The 18567-nt window shown below is 50.8% G+C and overlaps 1 protein-coding gene across 1 annotated transcript in view; it reads right to left on the bottom strand.

The window, feature by feature from the left end:
• Ret (ret proto-oncogene) overlaps positions 1-18567 on the bottom strand; it is a 45362-nt gene that overhangs the window by 21688 nt on the left and 5107 nt on the right. Inside the window, exons 2-7 of the mRNA XM_048336961.1 lie at positions 8562-8825; positions 8107-8394; positions 5470-5711; positions 4047-4242; positions 3146-3345; positions 820-1078 (exon numbers count right to left, since the gene is read on the bottom strand). Of these exons, the coding sequence (XP_048192918.1) occupies positions 820-1078; positions 3146-3345; positions 4047-4242; positions 5470-5711; positions 8107-8394; positions 8562-8825 (1449 nt within the window). The remainder of the gene's footprint in view (positions 1-819; positions 1079-3145; positions 3346-4046; positions 4243-5469; positions 5712-8106; positions 8395-8561; positions 8826-18567) is intronic.

The following is an 18567-nucleotide window of genomic DNA, read 5'->3' as shown; positions in this document are numbered from 1 at the left end:
CTACCACTTGAGCCATAGCTCCACTTCCAGTTTTTTTGCTGGTTAGTCGGAGATAAGCATCTCTTAGATTTCTCTACGGGGAGTCGGCTTTGAAATGTGATCCTCAGATCTCAGGCTCCTGCTCAGCTGGGATTATGGGTGTGAGCCAGCCCTAGCTTCCTGCATCCACATTTTGACTATGACTTGCCACAAAGTCTGGAATTTTCCACTTAGGTGTCATTTGGAAATTTTCAGGGTTTAGAGCATCTCAAAGAGTTTGGATTTACTGACTTAAAAATACTCAACCTGTGCCAACAAGCTGCTTCTCTTTTATCTGAACTTCAAATTGAGCCTGGGGTCCTAGGGTGTGTGTATGTCTGTGTGTGCACACACGCTCACCCTGGAGCTTGAACTCAGGGCCTGGGTACTGTCCCTGAGCTTTCTCACTCAAGGCCAGCACGCTACCACTTGAGCCATATCTCTATATCTGGCTTATTGGTGGTTAAACGGAAATAAGCCTCACAGCCTTGCCTGCCCAGGCTGGCTTCAACCTCATTCCTCAGATCTCATCATCCTGAGTAGCTAGGATTACAGGCATGAGCCACTGGAGCCCAGCTAGAGGCCTAAGTGTCAGCTGGCAGCCTCTGGGCAGGGGCAGGTAAGGACCACATTCTGGGTGGTAAGAGGTGGGCACGTCTGGCAAAGGGCTCTGGGTGAAGATGCCTCATGCTGCCATCTATACAGCAGAGCCATGCTGTAAGGCACTGCTCTTCCCACTTGTGGAAGCAGCCAGGTTTGGGGGCTGGGGGGCAGCATGCCTCCATGACACTCAGAACTCACATGTCCCCTGAACCGCAAGGAGGAGCAAGGCCTGCGCCTGCCTGCGGGTGTGCCGGTCGGTGGCTACCACCGTGTACTGCAGCTCCCCGCACTCGGGCTGTCGCAGCGCCTCAGTGTCGTTCACGAACAGCGTCCCTGAGGTGTCTTCAGCAGAGGTGACCACGCCCAGGGCACTGCAGTTGGTGCTGGAGGCCTGAAGCTTGTACTGGACCTGGATTCCACTGAACTCCTGGCAGTTTTCCACACAGACTCTCCCAATCTGGGGTGAAAGGTACAGAGCACCCCCTCTTAGCCAGTGGCTGGAGAGGCTCTCCAGCAGCTGCTGGACGGCCCCACCCATACCTCAATGTGGTCTGGGGATGGCAGCTCTTCTGGGCACCGCATCATCCACCCCACCTGCCTGCCCAGCCCTGCTGCCTAGGGCTTTCTAGGCCTCTGTCCCCAGCCACCTGAGCACCCAGGAACCCGTGCCCCCGCTACCCAAAGCCCCATGCCTTAGCCAGAGGTTGTGTGTTCATGTGTACCCTGCACTGGAACTTGAACTCAGAGCTCTGCCTTAGCTTTTTTTGGTCAAGGCTGGAGCCATAACTCTACTTCCCCAGGGCTTCTTTTTTGGAACTTAGGGATCACAAAGCCTCTTTCTCTGGAGATGTCCAGCTCTCAAGCTGGACTTGTTGGACTTCCCACTCCATTGCTCACTGGAGTTAAGAGTTGCCATTTCATAGTTAAAAGCCAATTGCTAGGGCTGGGACTGTGGCTTAGTGGTAGAGTGCTTGCCTAGCATACATGAAGCCCTGCATTTGATTCCTCAGTACCACATACACAGAGAAAGCCAGAAGTGGTGCTGTGGCTCAAGCAGAAGAGTGCTAGCCTTGCACAATAGAAAGCCCAGGAACAGTGCTTGGGCCCTGAGTTCAAGCCCCAGGACTGGCCAAAAAAAATTTAAAAAGCCAAGCATTAGTTGGTGGCTCACAGCTGTTATCCTAGCTACTCAGGAAGCTGAGATCTAAGGATCCTGGTTCAAAGCCAGGCTACGCAGGCTGTGAGACTCTTATCTCCAGTTAACTACCAAAAAGCTTGAAGTGGAGCTGTGGCTCAAGTGGTAGAGCACTAGCCTTGAGCAAGTGCTCAAGGACAGAGCCAGTGGCTTGTAATCCTAGCTACTCAGGAGGCTGAGATCTGAGGATTGAGATTTGAAGCCAGACAGAGCAGGAAAATCTGTGAGACTCTTATCTCCAATTAAGTACTATATCCCTATGATTCAGTCTGTAAAGTTACACCTGCTGAAATTGCAAAGAAACTGAGAAAGCAAACTAAGAAAAATAATTAAGAAGAGTTTTTATTGTGAAATGTTCCACATTAGTTGAATGTGGGCAATAGGATAGGACCATTCTTTTTTTTTTTTTTTTATGGCACCACTTTCCAGTGCATGGACTGAATTGAAAGAACTATGGCCCGTGTAAATATCCAGAGAAGTCTCATTTGGAGAAAAAAGAAAACTAGTTATAAAATTAACACAGTTCTTCTGCATCCTCACTAAATTAGCAAGAATGTCACTGTATCACTTCATTCAACAGATTTACAAGAATTAAACATCCCATACTTAGGAGGGGTTGCAATTTGTAACGAGGATAGGACCATTCTTACCCTTTCCTTGTTTTCTTTTTGTGCTTTGTTTGCTCATGCCTGGCGCTGTACTACTTGAGCAGACTGCTTTTTTTTTTTTTTTTTTGCTGTTTAACTGGAATTGGAGTCTCAAGGAATTTATTTTTTTCATTTCTTATGTGGACATATAACTCAGTGGCAGAACATTTGCCTAGCATGTGCAAGGTCCTGAGTTTGATTCCCAGGACCACCAAAGAAAGAGTTTTACCATAGCAAAATCACAATACATTAGTGCTAGGTGCCGTTGACTCATGCCTATTACCCTAGCTACTCAGGAGCTTGAGATCTGAAGATTACGGTTCAAAGCCAGGCTGAGCAGGAAAGTTCATGAGACAAGTCTTATCTCCAACTAACCACCAAAAATCTGGAAGTAAAGCTGTGCCTCAAGTGGTAGAGCACCCACCTTGAGTGAAAAATCTCAGAGATAGTACCCAGGCCCTGAATTCAAGCTGAATGTAAAAAAGAAAGGGAGAAAGCAGGCAGCAGTTTGTGGGGGTGGCACCCTGGTCACTGCCTCCCTGTCCCTGTGTCCATAGCTATATTGGCTACTCTGTATGTTGTGGGCTAGTTCAGGGTCCCTGCCCCACCAGCCATATGCCAATGGAGCGGTCCACCATTGGTGACCCCTGGTCTCCAGGCATTCAGCAGACCCTGGGCTCACCTGAGCGTAACGATGAGCCCGCCTGCTCATGGAGAAGGAGTAGGTGCTGGGCAGGTGCAGGCTGACAGGTAGCACAGAGATGTTGAAGTGGAGGATGACGACCCCTGAGCCTGGGCCCTGGAAGTCAGAGTCATTGACCAGCACAGCCAATTGTAGGACTCGGCTCTCTGAGATGGGGAGGGTCCGGTTGAGAACCAGCTCTGTAGGGGCAGGGCAGCAAGATGATAACTGAGTCCCTTGGTTCAGGATTGGCCCCTCCCCCCATGTCACAGCCCCAAACACCTCCTCCAGACACACAACCCCACAGACACACATGTGCCTGTGTTAACAGGTCTCACAGCCTACTGTAAGAATGAATAATCTGAGCTGGATTCCAACCATCACTCAGCTGAGGCAGCCACAGTGTGTGTGTGTGTGTGTGTGTGTGTGTGTGTGTGTGTGTGTGTGTCTTATTTACATAGAGGGTATGCTTGGTGTCATGATTTTTGTATAGTATATACCTCTAGCCTACAGGTCACATAAGGCCTGAAAAATTCTTTGATGCATGACAGAACAGACATGTATGCTTTTCTTATTTGTGTCAGTACTGGGGTTTGAACTCAGGGCCTGGGCACTGTCCCTTAGCCTGTGCTCAAGACTGGCACTCTACCACTTGGCAGCTACAAGGGTACCTATCCACAGAGGGTATGTGTGTGTGGGGTGTATGTGTATGTGCATGTGTGGATGTGGATGTGGGTGTGTATGGGTGGATTTGTATGCATGCATGGATGTGTGTGTGTTATATGTGTGCATGTGCATGGATGTATATGTATGCATGTGTGTGTGTATTTGTGGAGTACATAAAAGCTGTGTGTGATCATAGAGGAAGCCCTAGAAAGACACCACCCCACCAGTGCCTTACTGTAGTCATGTAGGGTGGCCCTCACAAAGCTGTTGTTGGTTTGGGCCAAGGTCTCATTGGGAGAGTGCTCCACACGGAAGGTCTGCTGGGCCCAGGGGTCCCCGGTGAGCAGAAGGCTTGTGTACCGCCTCACCAGCTCCCCAGACGCTGGCACCACATCGGCATCAAACACACGCAGGGTCGCTAGCACGGTGCCCTGTGGGATGCAAGGATGTGTGTCAGGACAGACATGTCGGGGGTGGGCCTCATTCTACCACTTGAGCTCAACAGCTCCACTTTTGACTTTTTTTTTTTTTTTGCCAGTCCTGGGGCTTGACCTAAGGGCATGAGCACTGTCCGTGGCTTCTTTGTGCTCAAGGCTACTTCTTGAGCCACAGCACCACTTCCACCACTTCTGGCTTTTTCTATGTATGTGGTGCTGAGGAATCAAATCCAGGGCTTCATGTTTATGAGGCAAGTACTGTACCACTAGGCCATATTTCCAGCCCCAATTTTGAATTTTTTAGGTAGTTAATTGGAAATTAAGAGGTTTGTGAACTTTCTTGGCTTCAAACCATGGTCCTCAGATCTCAGCCTTCTGAATAGCTATGATTACAGGTGTGAGCCACCAGTGTCCAGCAAAAAGAACTTTTGAGCAAAGTCCAAAGAGACCTTGTTACCTGATGGCTTCCCACACAGACTCTCATTTCTCTCAGCTGTGATTTCCTTCAGCCCCACCCTCCACCCTCTAGCAAATCCACATCTAGGATACCCAGGAAATCAGGCAGACCCCATGCATCTCCATTCCCATTGTACCCACCAGCAAGGGAGCCTGCAGTACAGCCTGATAGCCAGGAGGTGGCGGTCACACCTAATCTGCCCAGACAACATGATCTTTGGGTCTCTCTCTAAGCCCCCTTTCTCTTTGTGAGCCCCAAAGGTCTTCCAATGGAAGCCTGGCTGCCTGAAGAAATAGGGTGCCCTCCTGGTAGATGACACCTCAGCTAGGTGTCCTGCTTCACAGGCCTGCAGCAGCACAGGTGAGCCAAGGTTCTGTGCCCAGCCATGATCCCTGTAGCCACAGGCTGGGCACAAAGGGCCTAATGGCTGCTGGCAGGTAGATGCCTGACAGACCATGCAACACAAATGAATCCACCAGTGCACAGCCACAGGCTCAACACACCAAGGAATAAAGTGCAGGCAGAGCCACGTACTGGTAGTCACACCTGCAATCTCAGGTGGCTGAGATCTGAGGATCTCACTGCAAAGCCAGCTTGGGCAACAAAGTCCACGAGACTCTTATCTCCAATGAACCAGCAGAAAACTGGACATGGAGCTGTGGCACCAGCCTCGAATGGAAAATCTCCAGGATAGCACTCAGGCTCTGAGTTCCAGCCCTGGGACCAGCACACACAGACAGACAGAAAGACAGGCAGGCAGGCACCTCTTTCCGCTTGAACTCAACCACGGCACTGGTGGTATCCACTCCTGAGGGGAAGGTGGGCGGTGAGTCGTCCTCATCGTAGACCGTCACAGGGAAGGGTGCCATGACCTTCTCCTCACGTGCGCCCGTGTGCACCACACACTCGGCCACCAGCTCGTACTTTTCCTGCTGCTCCCGGTCCAGGCTCCAGCGCGTGCTCACCTCCATGCTGTCCGGTGTGCACTGGAAGGGCAGATTCTCACCTGCACGAAGCAGAGCTGGCCTTACACCCACAAAACATGGGGACAAGCTAAGCTGCCTTTCTCAGCTCCCATTCTGGCTCCATGGGGAAGGAGAGAAGGGCCTTGCAGCCAAGCCACATTTTTTTTTGTCAGTAATGGGACTTGAACTCAGGGCCTGGGCTCTGTCCCTGGGCTTTTCTGCTCAAGGTTAGTGCTTTAACAAACACACTTTCAGCCACAGCTCCACTTCTGGTTCTTTGGTGGTTAATTCGAGATCAGATTCTCACAGACTTTCCTGCCTGGACTGGCTTCAAACCTCAATCCTCAGATCTCAGCCTCCTGAGTAGCTGGGATTATAGGCGTGAGCCACTACTACCTGGCTCAAGCCAGGTTTTGTGTGTATGTGCTGGTACTTGGACTTGAACTCAGGACCTTATGCTCTTGCTTGGCTTTTTCACTCAAGGCTAGAGCTCTACTACCACTTGAGCCATACGTCCACTTCCATTTTTTCTTTTTGTTTTACTGGTTAGTTGGAGATAAAAGTGTCATAGACTTTGCTGCCCAGGCTGGCTTTGAATCATGATTCTCAGAGCTCAGCCTCCTGAGTAGCTAGGATTATATAAAGGTGTGAGCACTGGTGCTCTGCTGCAAGTTAGATTTGCAGCTTGTTTTCCTCTTGCTTTTTGGCAGCTGTAGGTCTGATTCATGTCCACAAGGCAGCCAGAAGATCCAAATCCATCTTCCTCCCCTCTGACATTTCCCCTCTCCACTTCCGCCCTCTATCCTCCATGGGGGCTGGGGGGGGGTAGAGAATTGTGCAGAGTAGTGGCTCAGGTCAGCTAAGGATGCAGGGCTCAGAGAGTCAGCTGTTGACATTATTTAGCAATAATAATAATGGCAAAGTTTTAAATTACAGCAACAAGATTTGCTCATTCTAGAAAAATGTGACAAAGGCATGCTTCAGCCAGGTGCTGTGACTCACACCTGTAATCCTAGCTACTTAGTAGGCTGAGATAGGAGGATCTCGGTTCAAAGCCAGTGTAGACAGGAAAAGTTTGTGAGACTTTTGTCTCCAATTAAGCACCAAAAACTGTGGCTTGTGTGATAGAACACCAGCCTTGAGCAAAAAAGCTAAAGGATAAGGCTCAGGTCCCAAGTTCAAGTCCCAGTACCAACACACATAAACAATGATTTAAAACAGAATTTCTGGGACTGGGAATGTGGCTTAGTGGTAGAGTGCTTGCCTAGCATGTGTGAGAAGCCCTGGATTTGATTCCTCAGCACGAAACATAAACAGAAAAAGCCAGAAGTGGTGCTGTGGCTGAAGTGGTAGAGGGCTAGCCTTGAGCAAAAAGAAGCCAGGGACAGGGCTCAAGCCTGGAGTCCAAGCCCCAGGACTGATTAAAAACAAAAAACAAAAACCACCAGCATTTTTTTGTGGGCTGGGGATATGGCTAGTGGCAAGAGTGCTTGCCTCCTATACATGAGGCCCTGGGTTCAATTCCTCAGCACCACATATACAGAAAATGGCCAGAGGGGGCGCTGTGGCTCAAGTGGCAGAGTGCTAGCCTTGAGCAAAAAGAAGCCAGGGACAGTGCTCAGGCCCTGAGTCCAAGCCCCAGGACTGGCAAAAAAAAAAAAAAAAACAAACACAAAAAACAACCAGCATTTTTGTTAGCCAGCGGCAGGCTCAGCGCCACACACCCAGCCCCAGGGAGGAACGCGCCACGGAGGCCTCTCCCGCAGGAAATTGTGAGCGCATCATCACGTTTGTGTGTACCAATTGTCCTGCAGCCTCAAGAACTCCACTGAGCCCTGGGTTCTAGGCTGGTTTTCTGCCAGAGCACCCTGAGCTTCCTGCCTCCTGTGCCCCTTGGCCTATCATCTCATCTCAGTCCACTCAGGACTCTCTGGAAGCTTCTGTCTGCCTCCTTGTTTTCAGTCTGTCTTTCGGATCCAATCCTACCCAGTAGCTCACTGCTTTCCAGCCACACAGGGTCCTACATTTGTATCTTCCAAGGGGCTACATATGCCCACCTAGCCCCAATTCACCTTCGTTTGGTACCACCTGCCCTGGCCATTCAACTGGAGCTAGCAGTCTCCACCACTCCTCCTGGGTTTTCTTCCCACTTCACTCCTTCTAGAAGCTATTTGATTTCCTTGGTACATTAGTGAGCTCCAGCCCTCCTTCCCCCAGACAGAAAGACAGGCAGGCAGGCAGGAAGGCCAGATACCAGCCTATCTGCTCTCATTTGCATTCTTAGCTCCTGGAACCACAGTTGGCCTGTGACAGGCCCCCAGAGAGATGTGTGGAATATCACACAGTAGTGAAAAATAAAGCAGATGGCTCCCTCTTAAAGGTTGGTTCACAGTACTGTGCTGGGCACATGGCAGGTACACAAAGGCCATCACTCACCTTCCAGGAGCCTGTAGGCCACGCTGATGTTGGGGCAGAGAAACTGGACAGGCAGCAGGCGGAACTGGTGGAAGGTTCCAGAAGGCCTATTCTCCCGGATGCGGAAGGAGAGGCCTGTCTCTGGGAAGCAGAGCTGCCGTGCTGTGAGGGAGCTACAAGGTGGGAAGGAGGCATTGATGAAGGAGAAGTACACGCGGGCACAGGCTGGCCACTGGCACTCACCCTCACGCACGGGCAGAGATGACAGAAAAATCTGGATGAAGACTGTGAGCAGAGGGTAGCCTCCATCTACAGGGGAGGAAGAGAGAGAAGAAGGCAGACGCTGAGGTTGGCAGTCACACCCACCAGGCCTGGGGCCTGAGAGGAGGAACTCTTGTGCCCGCCATGCCTCCAGGCTACAGGCTGGGGATGGCACAGAGGCAGGGTGTGGATGATGGTCATGGCCACCCCCTTACTTCGGATGCTGAGTTTCTCCCAGGAGCTGTGGTCCAGGGTCTGGTTGAGGTACAGAAGGCCAGTGTCCTCCTGGATCCGGATCCAGTCATTCTCATGCAGCCTTGTGCGGTAGGCCCCGTAGAGATGCTGGCCCAGGTGGTAGCTGGGCACCTCATCGGGCGTGTCCCGAAGGGCTTGGACATAGAGCAAGGGCATGCCAGCCGGTTGGTCCAGGTACAGCTGCTCCCAGTAAGCATCTCTGGAGAAGTAGAGGCCTAGAGGGGCTGGGGAGGCAAGGAGGCTTGCGAGGGAGGGCAAGATAGTGGCTTCTTTGAAGACCAAATCATCATTAACTTAAAATTCCAGCTGTGTGTTGAGGAGTCGCCTTGTGATCCTAGCTACTCAGGAGGCTGAGATGTGAGGATTGCAATTCAAGGCCAGCACAGGCAGTAAAGTCAGTGAGACTTGTATTTCCAATTAACCACAAAAAAGCTGGAAGTAGTCCAGGAAATGAAAACAAGAGTTTTCTTTGTTAAACAAACCAACAAAATCCCTGGAAGTAGAAATGTGGCTCAAGCAGTAGAGTGTTAGCCTTGAACAAAAAATCCCAGGCTACTGAGTGCTGGCAGCTCAAGCTGAGATTGGAAGATCATGGTTCAAAGCCAGCCAAGCATAAAGTCCATAAGACTCTTATCCCAATGAACCATCAGAAAACAGGAAGTAGAGCTGTGGCTCAAAGTGGAGCATTGAGCAGAAGAGCTCAGGGATAGTGTCCAGGCCCTGAGTTCAAGCCCCATGACAGATTGCCCCCCCCCAAAAAAAAAAAAGTCTCACAGACTTGCCTGCCTGAGCTGGCTTTGAACTGCAATCTTCAGATCTCAGCTATGCATATAGCTAGGACTATAGGCAGAGTCACGGGTACTCAGCTAATTTTAAAAAGGGGAGGGGATGTAAATAGCAAAAAGTCATTAAAAACTGCCCGGTAACAGTGAGGTATGGCCTAATTCCCTTTTGCTCAGTCGGTTGGCAGCAAGGCGCTGCTTTCCTCATGGCTGCTCTGCCGGTGCCTGGCAGGGGCTGTGTGCGGGCTGCCAGGTGTGCAGGGAGCTAAGGGAATAAGCCGGTACTTGTTTGAGACGTCCAAATGTGAGTCGTCTCTCCAGGGCAACCCCGGAGAGCTGAGCAGAGAAGCCTTTCTGGAAAGATAGACCAGCCATACAGAGGAGAGCAAAGATTGATGCAGCATAGGCAGAGTGCAAGGATGGGGAATGACATCCGTGGATAGCCCCTTCCTAGGAGAACCAGCTATGGAAGGATCTGGAAGCATCTAGAAGTGTCAGAAGGGGGTTTGAGGATGGAGGGCAGAGCCAGAACCTCTGATTTAGAACCACCCGAGTATCACATTGGGACAGAACAGCTACATGGAGCCCAGAAACTGTCACACCATGGGGAGGGCCAGGTGGGCCAGGCTGAGGCTCCCCACCCTGGGGGCACTGGGCCACGCTGACTTTGAGCATTCAGTAGGTGGACCTGGGAAGGCCAGTGGGCACTTCCCATGGCTGTGCCAGTCCCCAAGGGCCACGGGACAGTGCCTGGCTGTTCCTGGCACAGGCAGGTGATAGCCCAGAACAGGTCCTGGGAGCTGACAGCTGATGACATCGGGCTATTTGACATGAAGTGTCTCCTCCTTGCCCAGCTGGGACTTTTTCTCCTGGGAGACACCCTAACACAGCCCCCACACATATTGGGGTCCAAAGATGGCCTTGGTGAGGTGACTTGTGATCTTTCTGGGGCGGGGGAGGGGGACTACCACCACCATGGGTCTTGATAGCTGTGTCCCTTCCCATGATGCACTGCTGCAGGGTAACCACAGTCCCGTCTGAGCCACACATCTGAAACCAGCATTAGCCTTGGGGTCACCTTGCTTAGTACCTGCTTTGAGTCAGGGACCCCATGTCCCATGCTGTTGAGGTGTAATGCAGTGGCTAAGGGCTCTCTGTCCCATGGAGAAGTGGCGGCCTCTGGGACACCCCAGGTAGGGATGCCAGGCCAAGCACTGTGTCAGGTAAGGAGGACCCTGGGCAGCATCTTCCTCACTACATACAGGGTCATACAGGGTCACATGGGGTCACATGATGTCACTGTCTTTACAATGAACCTGTGCAACCACCTTCCACAAAGAGTGACAGTAACAGGTTTGTACTCTGGGGGGGTGGGGGGGAGCTTTCTCTGTAAATAACAGTTCTGCCATGGTTCTGTCACCTGGGGCCTCGCACACCAGCCTGATCCTCTCAGACAGAATCAACTGCCCTTGGCTGGAGGCCCATGGCAATGGCACCTGCGCAGGGGGATGCCCAGCTTGACATGGAAACTATTCCAGCTGGGAAACCTCACGGTACAGGCCTGTCAGCCCAGCTACTCAGGAGGCTGAGATGTGACCATCTAAGTTCAAAGCCAGCCCAGGCAGAAAATTCCTTAAGACTCTTATCTCCAATTAATCTCCCAAAAGCTGGAAGTGGAGCTGTGGTTCAAGGGGTAGAACACTAGCCTTGAACAAAAGAAACTCAGGGACAGTGTCCAGACCCTGAGTTCAAGCCCCAGGACCTGCAAAAAAAAAAACCAAACAAATAACAAAAAAACAAAAGCAAGAGCTCAAGGTCCAGAGTTCAAGCTCCAGGACAGGCACAAAAATAAAAACCAAAGAACAAAAAACCAAAAGGCAAACCCTGATGCTACTGTCAGTGGTGCAGGGCTTGTTGTCTGGGGTGGGAGGGTGGCAGAGGCATAGCACAAAGATCCCTTGTGGAGAAGGGGTCCTCCCCAACCCTCCTCCCCACCAGGCCCTTCTAGAATTGCATGGGCCCCAGAAGGAATTTATGGGTCAGGGATAATTGTGAACCCAGAGTCTTCCTTGCATTTAAAATACATCCCAGGTGGTCCCCGCGGCCAGGCGCTGTCATTGTAAAGCTCCTCCTTTACGTCCCAGACACTTCTAGTTAAAAACATATGCTACAAGGGGGGCTGCAGAGGTGGGCACATGTCCTGCTGCCACTGACTCAAAATTCTACACCTGAGTGTCCTGGAGAACAGCAGAGTCAGGAGCCACCCAGAGCATTGAGACAGGCAGCCACCCAGAGCCCAGAGCATGCAGACAGGCAGGCCTGCCAGGAGTATCGCCCATGGGGTCAAGCCCCACTTCTCCCTGATGAGTGGCAGATGATGGAGATGACAGTTTTATTATGACCCAGCAGGAAATCCTTAACAGATGATTGTGTGCCTGTGCATGCCAGTATGGGGGTTTGAACTCAGGGCTTCATGTTCTTGCTTGGTTTTTCATTCAAGGCTGGCACTCTGCTACAGAAATCACAACTCTTCCTCCAGCTTTTCTGCTGGTTAATTGTAGATAAGAGTCTCAAGGACTTTCCTGCTGAAGCTGGCTTTGAATCCAGATCCTCAGATCTCAGCCTCCTGAGTAGCTAGGATTCCAGGTGTGAGCTCATCTTTGCTCTTGATAAAGTCAGCAGCCTGAAGTGAGCTAACAAGATCCAGGTTTGGAGCAAAACCAGTCACTTCTGTCTCAGGAAAAGATCTACCAGCAATCCAGCAGTGGCGGGCTGGGAACTGCCCCCCACCCCGCTTCCACCTTTGCTCCTCCCCCGTGCTTATCTGGCCCAAGCTGCTTTTGCACTAGATTGGAATCTAATTTGACTTGAGGAAACAACACACAAAAGCCACCAGCAACAAAACTAAAAATAAAAAAAGCATAGATCAAGGTAAGGCTCTATTACAAACCACAAATTTAGAGAGTAAGGACTTCAGATTTTTTTAAAAAATTATTTTATATTGTGAGACAAGAGATGCAAGAAGAATATGACCACAGTAAATATTTCCTTTTGCTTTGTTTTGTTTTTGTATCAGTTGTGGGGCCTGAACTTGGGGCCTGAGTGCTCACGGGGCTAGATCAAGGCTAGTACTCTATCACTTGAGCCACAGTTCCACTGGATTTCTTAGCAGTTAACTGGGCATAAGAGTCTCCTGGATTTTCCTCTACCAGCCCAGGATGAAAATGTCACCAAAAATAAATGTCACCACTCGCAGCATCTGTCAGCTCCCGTAAAAAGGTCGATGAGGCCCGATGTTTCCTTGTAGTTTATAAACAGGCTTTAAAGGTGGGCCCTAGTGCTCATGCCTGCAGTTTTAGCTATTCAGGAGGCTGAGATCTGAAGATTCAAATCCCAGACTTTTATCTCCAATTAACCACCAAAAACACAGGAAGTGAATTGTGGCTCAAGTGGTAGAGCCAGCAGCATTGAGTGAAAAAGCTCAGGGACTGCACCTAAGCTGAGTTCAAGTCTCAGGACTAACACACACACACACACACACACACACACACACACACACACACACCTGGTAACAATCTCATTGGGCACACACACACACACACACACACACACACACACACACCTGGTAACAATCTCATTGGTGAAGGGCCAGCATGCCAATTAAGACACTTGAGATCCACAGGCTAGTCTATTCGTTTAAATGAGCATGGAGTGCTAAGTCTCAGTCCTGGCGCCCTGCTGGGTGCCGGGAGATGGCTGCTCTGTCTAGAGGCATTAAGGCTGAAGCCAATGGCACCTCCGTCCTGTTAGACTGATGTTAGATTGAGGTGCCCCATGCAGCAGGTTGGGACCTCAAAGAGCGAGCCCAGAGCCAAGGGGGCTGGTGACCCCACACATGGCCATCTGCAGGCTGTGTGGGTGGCCTCTCCTTTCGCAGCAGGCCTTAGTCCCCTGGGGAAGAAATTGTCACCGAATTGGCAGTTGCCTTTGCCTGGAAACCGGAAGGAAGCTTCGGCCAGGCTAGTGATTAAGCTGGTGGCAGCTGGGCAACCACAGTTGGGCGGTTTACCCATTATCTGTGGGGGCTGCTGAAGCTGGGGCTTGGCGGAGGTGGGGGGATGGGTGGTGGCCTCAGGGCAAATCCTGGGGTCCTCGCTCCTTGGAAAAGGAGGCTGAGTTTGTGTGCACAGGACAGAAATCTGGGTGCTAGCTCCCCCAGCACACAGTCATTCCCCAAACTTAGATGTGCCCTCTTGCCCCACACCCACCTTGGAGGTGACACAGGGAATGAGGAGGGCAGGCCCTGCCCACGCTTTGCTTTATCATGAGTGTGAGAGATCAACTCTGGGGCTGTTTCCCAGTTTCATAATGGAAGATGGTATCTATTCTACAGTGGAAGGTCAGAGGTGCAGATGTGTGCATGCATGTGTGTGTGCATATGTGCATACGTATGACTGTATGTGTGTGCGTGCATGTGTGTGCATGCGAGTGTGTGCACGTGTTTTGTGTGTGTGTCTTGGTTCTGGGACCTAAAACTCAGAGTGTAGGTGCTGTCCCTGAGTTTCTTTTGCTCAAAGAACCCCACCCAAGAGCATGAGGTCCTGAGTTCAAGCTCCAGTACCAGCATACACACACCAAAAATATGGGTCTGGGAAGGGCATGCTCAGGGCAGCCTGCCTGGCATGGCTGGGCTGTGCAGGGACCTGGGACAGCTCTTGGGCTGAGGGCAGGCAGCACAAAGAGAATGTCAGCCTGGCCCTCCAGGATGGAGTTGGGCCCCTAGAGCTGAAGTCTACCCTTGGGGGGGCATCAAGGAGGGAAGACAATGAAGGCATCTATCTGCTCTGGTAGGGGGAGGGGAAGGGGAAGAGAATGGGAAGGGGAAGGGAAGAGACAGGAAAGGGAGAGGGAGAGGGAAAGAAAAGGGAGGGGAGGAGGAGGAAGAGGATGATACGGAGGAAGAAAGGAGAGGTAAAGGTAGGGGGAAGGGAGAGGGAGAGGGGGAGAGGAGAGAGACAGCAGAGGGAAGAGAGAGGAAGAGGGGAAAGAAGGAAAGGGGAGAAGTGAAAGGTGAAGGAAAGGGGAAAGGAAAGGGAGATGGGAAGGGAAAGGAGCTGGTAGTTTCCAAGAGAACAAGTTCTGGTCCCACACACACCAGCGGCCAGGAGAGCTAGTCCATGGAGCCAGAAAGGACCAGGGCCCCAGGGACCAGGGCCCCGTTACTCCCCTCCCCTGTGCCAACACACAGAAAGCCTGGAGCCAAGACCCACAGGTGTGATTCCCACCCGACAGGAGGGAAGAATGGCCCAGCCCATCCTTGGCCCTGGCCTTGCTTGGCCTTGGTGTTTTGGCTTCTCTGGTTCTGCATCCCCAGCTGCAGAAGGGAGCAGGGTTTTCTCCCTGGGCTCACCCCAGGGCCAGCCTGGGAACACTACTTGTCAAAGGTGGCCACCCTTAAGTCAGATCTGCTGGGGCCCACAGAACCCTCCAGCCCCTCTTCAGTCCAGGTCACTCCATGTGCCAGTCTCCACAGAGGGGCGGGGGGCACAGGGCTCCAGGCGGGGAACCCAGGAGAGACGCCATAGCACAATTACGGTAATCAACTTAGACCAGACCGGCCTGGTTATTTATAGAGTCCAGACTGGGGGGGGGGGGCAGGGGGAGGGCAGCCCTGCAGCCCTGCATCCAGGCTGAACCTTAGGTGGGGGCTGGGGCGCACCGCTGGCTCCTGGCACCATCAGGCCTCCCTCAGCACCAGCAGTAGCACCATTGTTTCTGGGGCATTTGTACTCCATGTGGCCTCACAGTCAGGATCTTCTGAGAACCTCAGGTTCCAGGGGGAGGCGGTGGAGCTGTTTCCACATAAGAATGTCATGTTAAATACAGCAAAAGGAATGGAAAAAACTTTCTTTATGCCAGTCCTGGATCTTGAACTCTGGGCCTGGGTGCTGTCCCTGAACTTGGTACTCTACCACTTGAGCCACAGCTCCACTTTTGGCTCTTTCTGGTTTTTTGTTTGTTTGTTTTGGTAGTTAATTGGAGATAGGAGTCTCAAGGACTCCTATTCAAGCTGGCTTCAAATTGCAATCCTCAGATCTCAACCTCCTGAGTAGCTAGGATTATAGGTGTGAGCTACTGGTGCTGGACTGAAAACACTGTTCCAAAGATTAGTGTGGAAAAAGGTTCTCAGTGAATTCTAGCACTAGATCACTAGTCCTTAAAAAATGCAAAACAAAACCACAATGCCCTTATAACTGTATCTACTATATTTTTTAACGCACCAGCCACCCATCCCCCAAAGCAGAAAGTAACAAGTGTTAGACAGGAAGTTGATAAATGGAACCTTGTGCTTGGGTGAAGGAAATGTAAGATTCTACTTATTTTGGTCAGCTAGTTGCTCAAACACCAAAATAGAACACTTTAGCAATTTAATCCCTAGTTATTTAGTACTAAAGGAACCAGAAACAGGGTCTCAAAACAATAGCAACATTGTTCCTAATAGTAGCAAAAAGTAGCAAACACCAGCACCTTCCAGCAACAGAGGAGTGGCTACAAAGATGTCCTAGATCTACACAAAGGAATATTACTTACCCCCTTCACCCCACAATGACATGCTGACACATGCTGCAAAGTGAATGAACTCTGAAAACTTTATAGTGAGTGAAAGGAACCAGATAGCAGTGGTCTATTCAAATGAAGTGGTGTCAACAGGGCAAATTCACAGAAATAGAAACAGACTGGTGGTTATCAAGAGCAGGGAGAAAAGGAAATAGGAAAATTGTTTAATGAGTAAGGGATGCCCTTTTGGAGTGAAGGGAAGAACTACACAGAGGTGATGCCTAGATGATGCTGAATGAATGCCCTATATGCACCATTCATGAAGAAACCATTAACTTTAGCTGGGTGTTGTCTCACGCCTGTAATCCTAGCTACTCAGGAGGCTGAAATCTGAGGATCACAGTCCAAAATCAACCCAGGCAAGAACGCCTATGAGGCTCTTTTCTCCAATCAACTAGCAAAAAGCCAGAAGTGGAGCTGTGGCTCAAGTGACAGATCGCTAGCCTTGAGCAAAAAGCTAAAGTACATTGCCCAGGCCCTGAGTTCAAGCCCCAGTACTAGCAAAATTTATAAATAAGGTTAACCTATGCATCTTTCAAGAAAGAGAGAGAGACAGAGACAGAGACAGAGACAGAGAACACAAAGAGGGGGATGGATAGATTCATGCATACACACACATACCTACATATGGTGGGTGAGTGGTTAGTTGGAAAGACTGATCAGGAACCCACTGGGCTTAGCATAGAAACTACTGTGTTGACCAGGCCAACGGAAGAGAGGCACACTTGGGAACGCTGGTGAACAGGGTCCAAAGTCTGAAGACCCCTGAGAAATAGGCACAGGTTCACAGCAGCCTCTGTTCTCCCACCCTGAGTTCTCTCAATACCTCACTACCCTGCAGGGGGAAGGGTCTGTGATGGAATCTGCCTTGTATTGGGAAAACAGCTCTGGTAACGGCTTCCTCTGAGTAGTTTGCCTTGTCTACATTTGCTTTTTATCATCAGTACAGCTGCTGGGGCCCATGACACAAAGAAAAGAAGCAGAGCCCTTGATAATGGAAATAAGCACAGCTATGGGGATGTAGAACCTGCCTGTCAGCTGGCTTGTGGGGGAAGCCTCAGGTTGATGGTAGCCAATCAGAGCCCTCAATCAAGTGAAGGAGACCATGAACTGGACATCACATCAGCCAGTTAGCAAGGAACTTCTTACTAGCTGGGAAACCTTGCCTGAGCATTCAAAGTGTTATAACACTTTGCACTCAGGTCTAGATCTCAAGATCTAGATTGATAGCCGTCAGTCACCCCAGGCCCAACCCACACCACCACCCAGACACAGGAATGGAGACACTGGAGGGTGCCACCTGCTGCTGCCTGCAGTCACCTGCTGCTACTACTTTCCAAAACCTACCCAAGGCCCAGAAAAAATGGGAGCAGCTGCTTCTCATCTACCCATCATATTTATCAGCATTGATGGAGGAGAAGGACCCCCAGCCAGCCTATTTGTGACAGGAAGGATGGGGAAGAAAGGACTCGGAGAGTTTCTCAGTCTAGACTTCTCAAGGCTCTGTGAATCACGTTTGTGGACTCACTGCATAAACCTCTGGCAATGGGGACTAATAGCTGCCCCTCTAGCACTCTACCACATTGAGCCACAGCTCCACTTTCAGTTTTCAGAAAGTTAATTGGAGATAAGAGTTTCATGGACTTTCCTGCCTGGGCTGGCTTTGAATCACTATCCTCAGAACTCAGCTAGGATTGCCAGTGCCTGGCAGACCCCTGATTTCTGAGCCACAACAAATGCCCACAGGCAATAGCACAGGGATAAGATGGGGGTAGGGGCAAGAAAAAGGCCTCTGGGCCGCCCAGGACCACCCCTCAATTGTGGTTTTGCTTCAATAGTAATAAAAGTTTGAAGATGAGCTGGGTGTTGGTGGCTCAGGCCTATAATCCTAGCTACACATCTGAGGATGGTGATTCAGCCAGCCTGGGCAGGAAAATCCATGAGACTTTTATCTCTAATTAATAACCAAAAAGCCAGAAGTGGAGCTGTAGCTCAAAATGGTAGAATGCTAGTCTTGAGGAAAAGAGCTCAGTGCCCAAGCCCTGAGTTCACATCCCATGACTGACTGGGTTTTGGTGGCTCATGCTTATATTTCTAGCTACCCAAGCGGCTGAAACCTGAAAACCCTGGTTCAAGCCAGCCATGGCAGGAAAGTGAGACTCATCACCAATAAACCACCAAATGCTGGTAGTAGAGCTGTGAGTCAAGTGGTAGAGTGCCAGCCTTGAGTGAAAAGGCTAAGAGACAGTGCCAGTCCCTGAGTTTAAACTGCACATGCATGCAGGTGCAGGCAGGCGCACACACACACACACACACACACACACACACACACACACCAGCCAGCCCACGAGAAAGCACGCACTTGTCCAGGTGTGCAGATGGCCTTTTGCAGTATGACTTGGATGGCTCTAGCCACACGAGGCAAAAGCAAATAGAAATATTTGCTTGGGGCTGGCCACCTGCTCTCCTGCAGCCCATGTGGTGCCCATACAACTCTCCTTCAAGGTTCCCCCTCCACACACACCCCAGCCAGCCTCCTAGGGGACTTCAGTCCCCACAGGGGAGA

The sequence above is a fragment of the Perognathus longimembris genome, chromosome 2, assembly GCF_023159225.1.
Source record: "Perognathus longimembris pacificus isolate PPM17 chromosome 2, ASM2315922v1, whole genome shotgun sequence".
Lineage (NCBI taxonomy): Eukaryota > Metazoa > Chordata > Mammalia > Rodentia > Heteromyidae > Perognathus > Perognathus longimembris.
The sequence above is the reverse complement of the archived record's forward strand: the minus strand, read 5'-3'. Positions and strand labels throughout refer to the sequence as shown.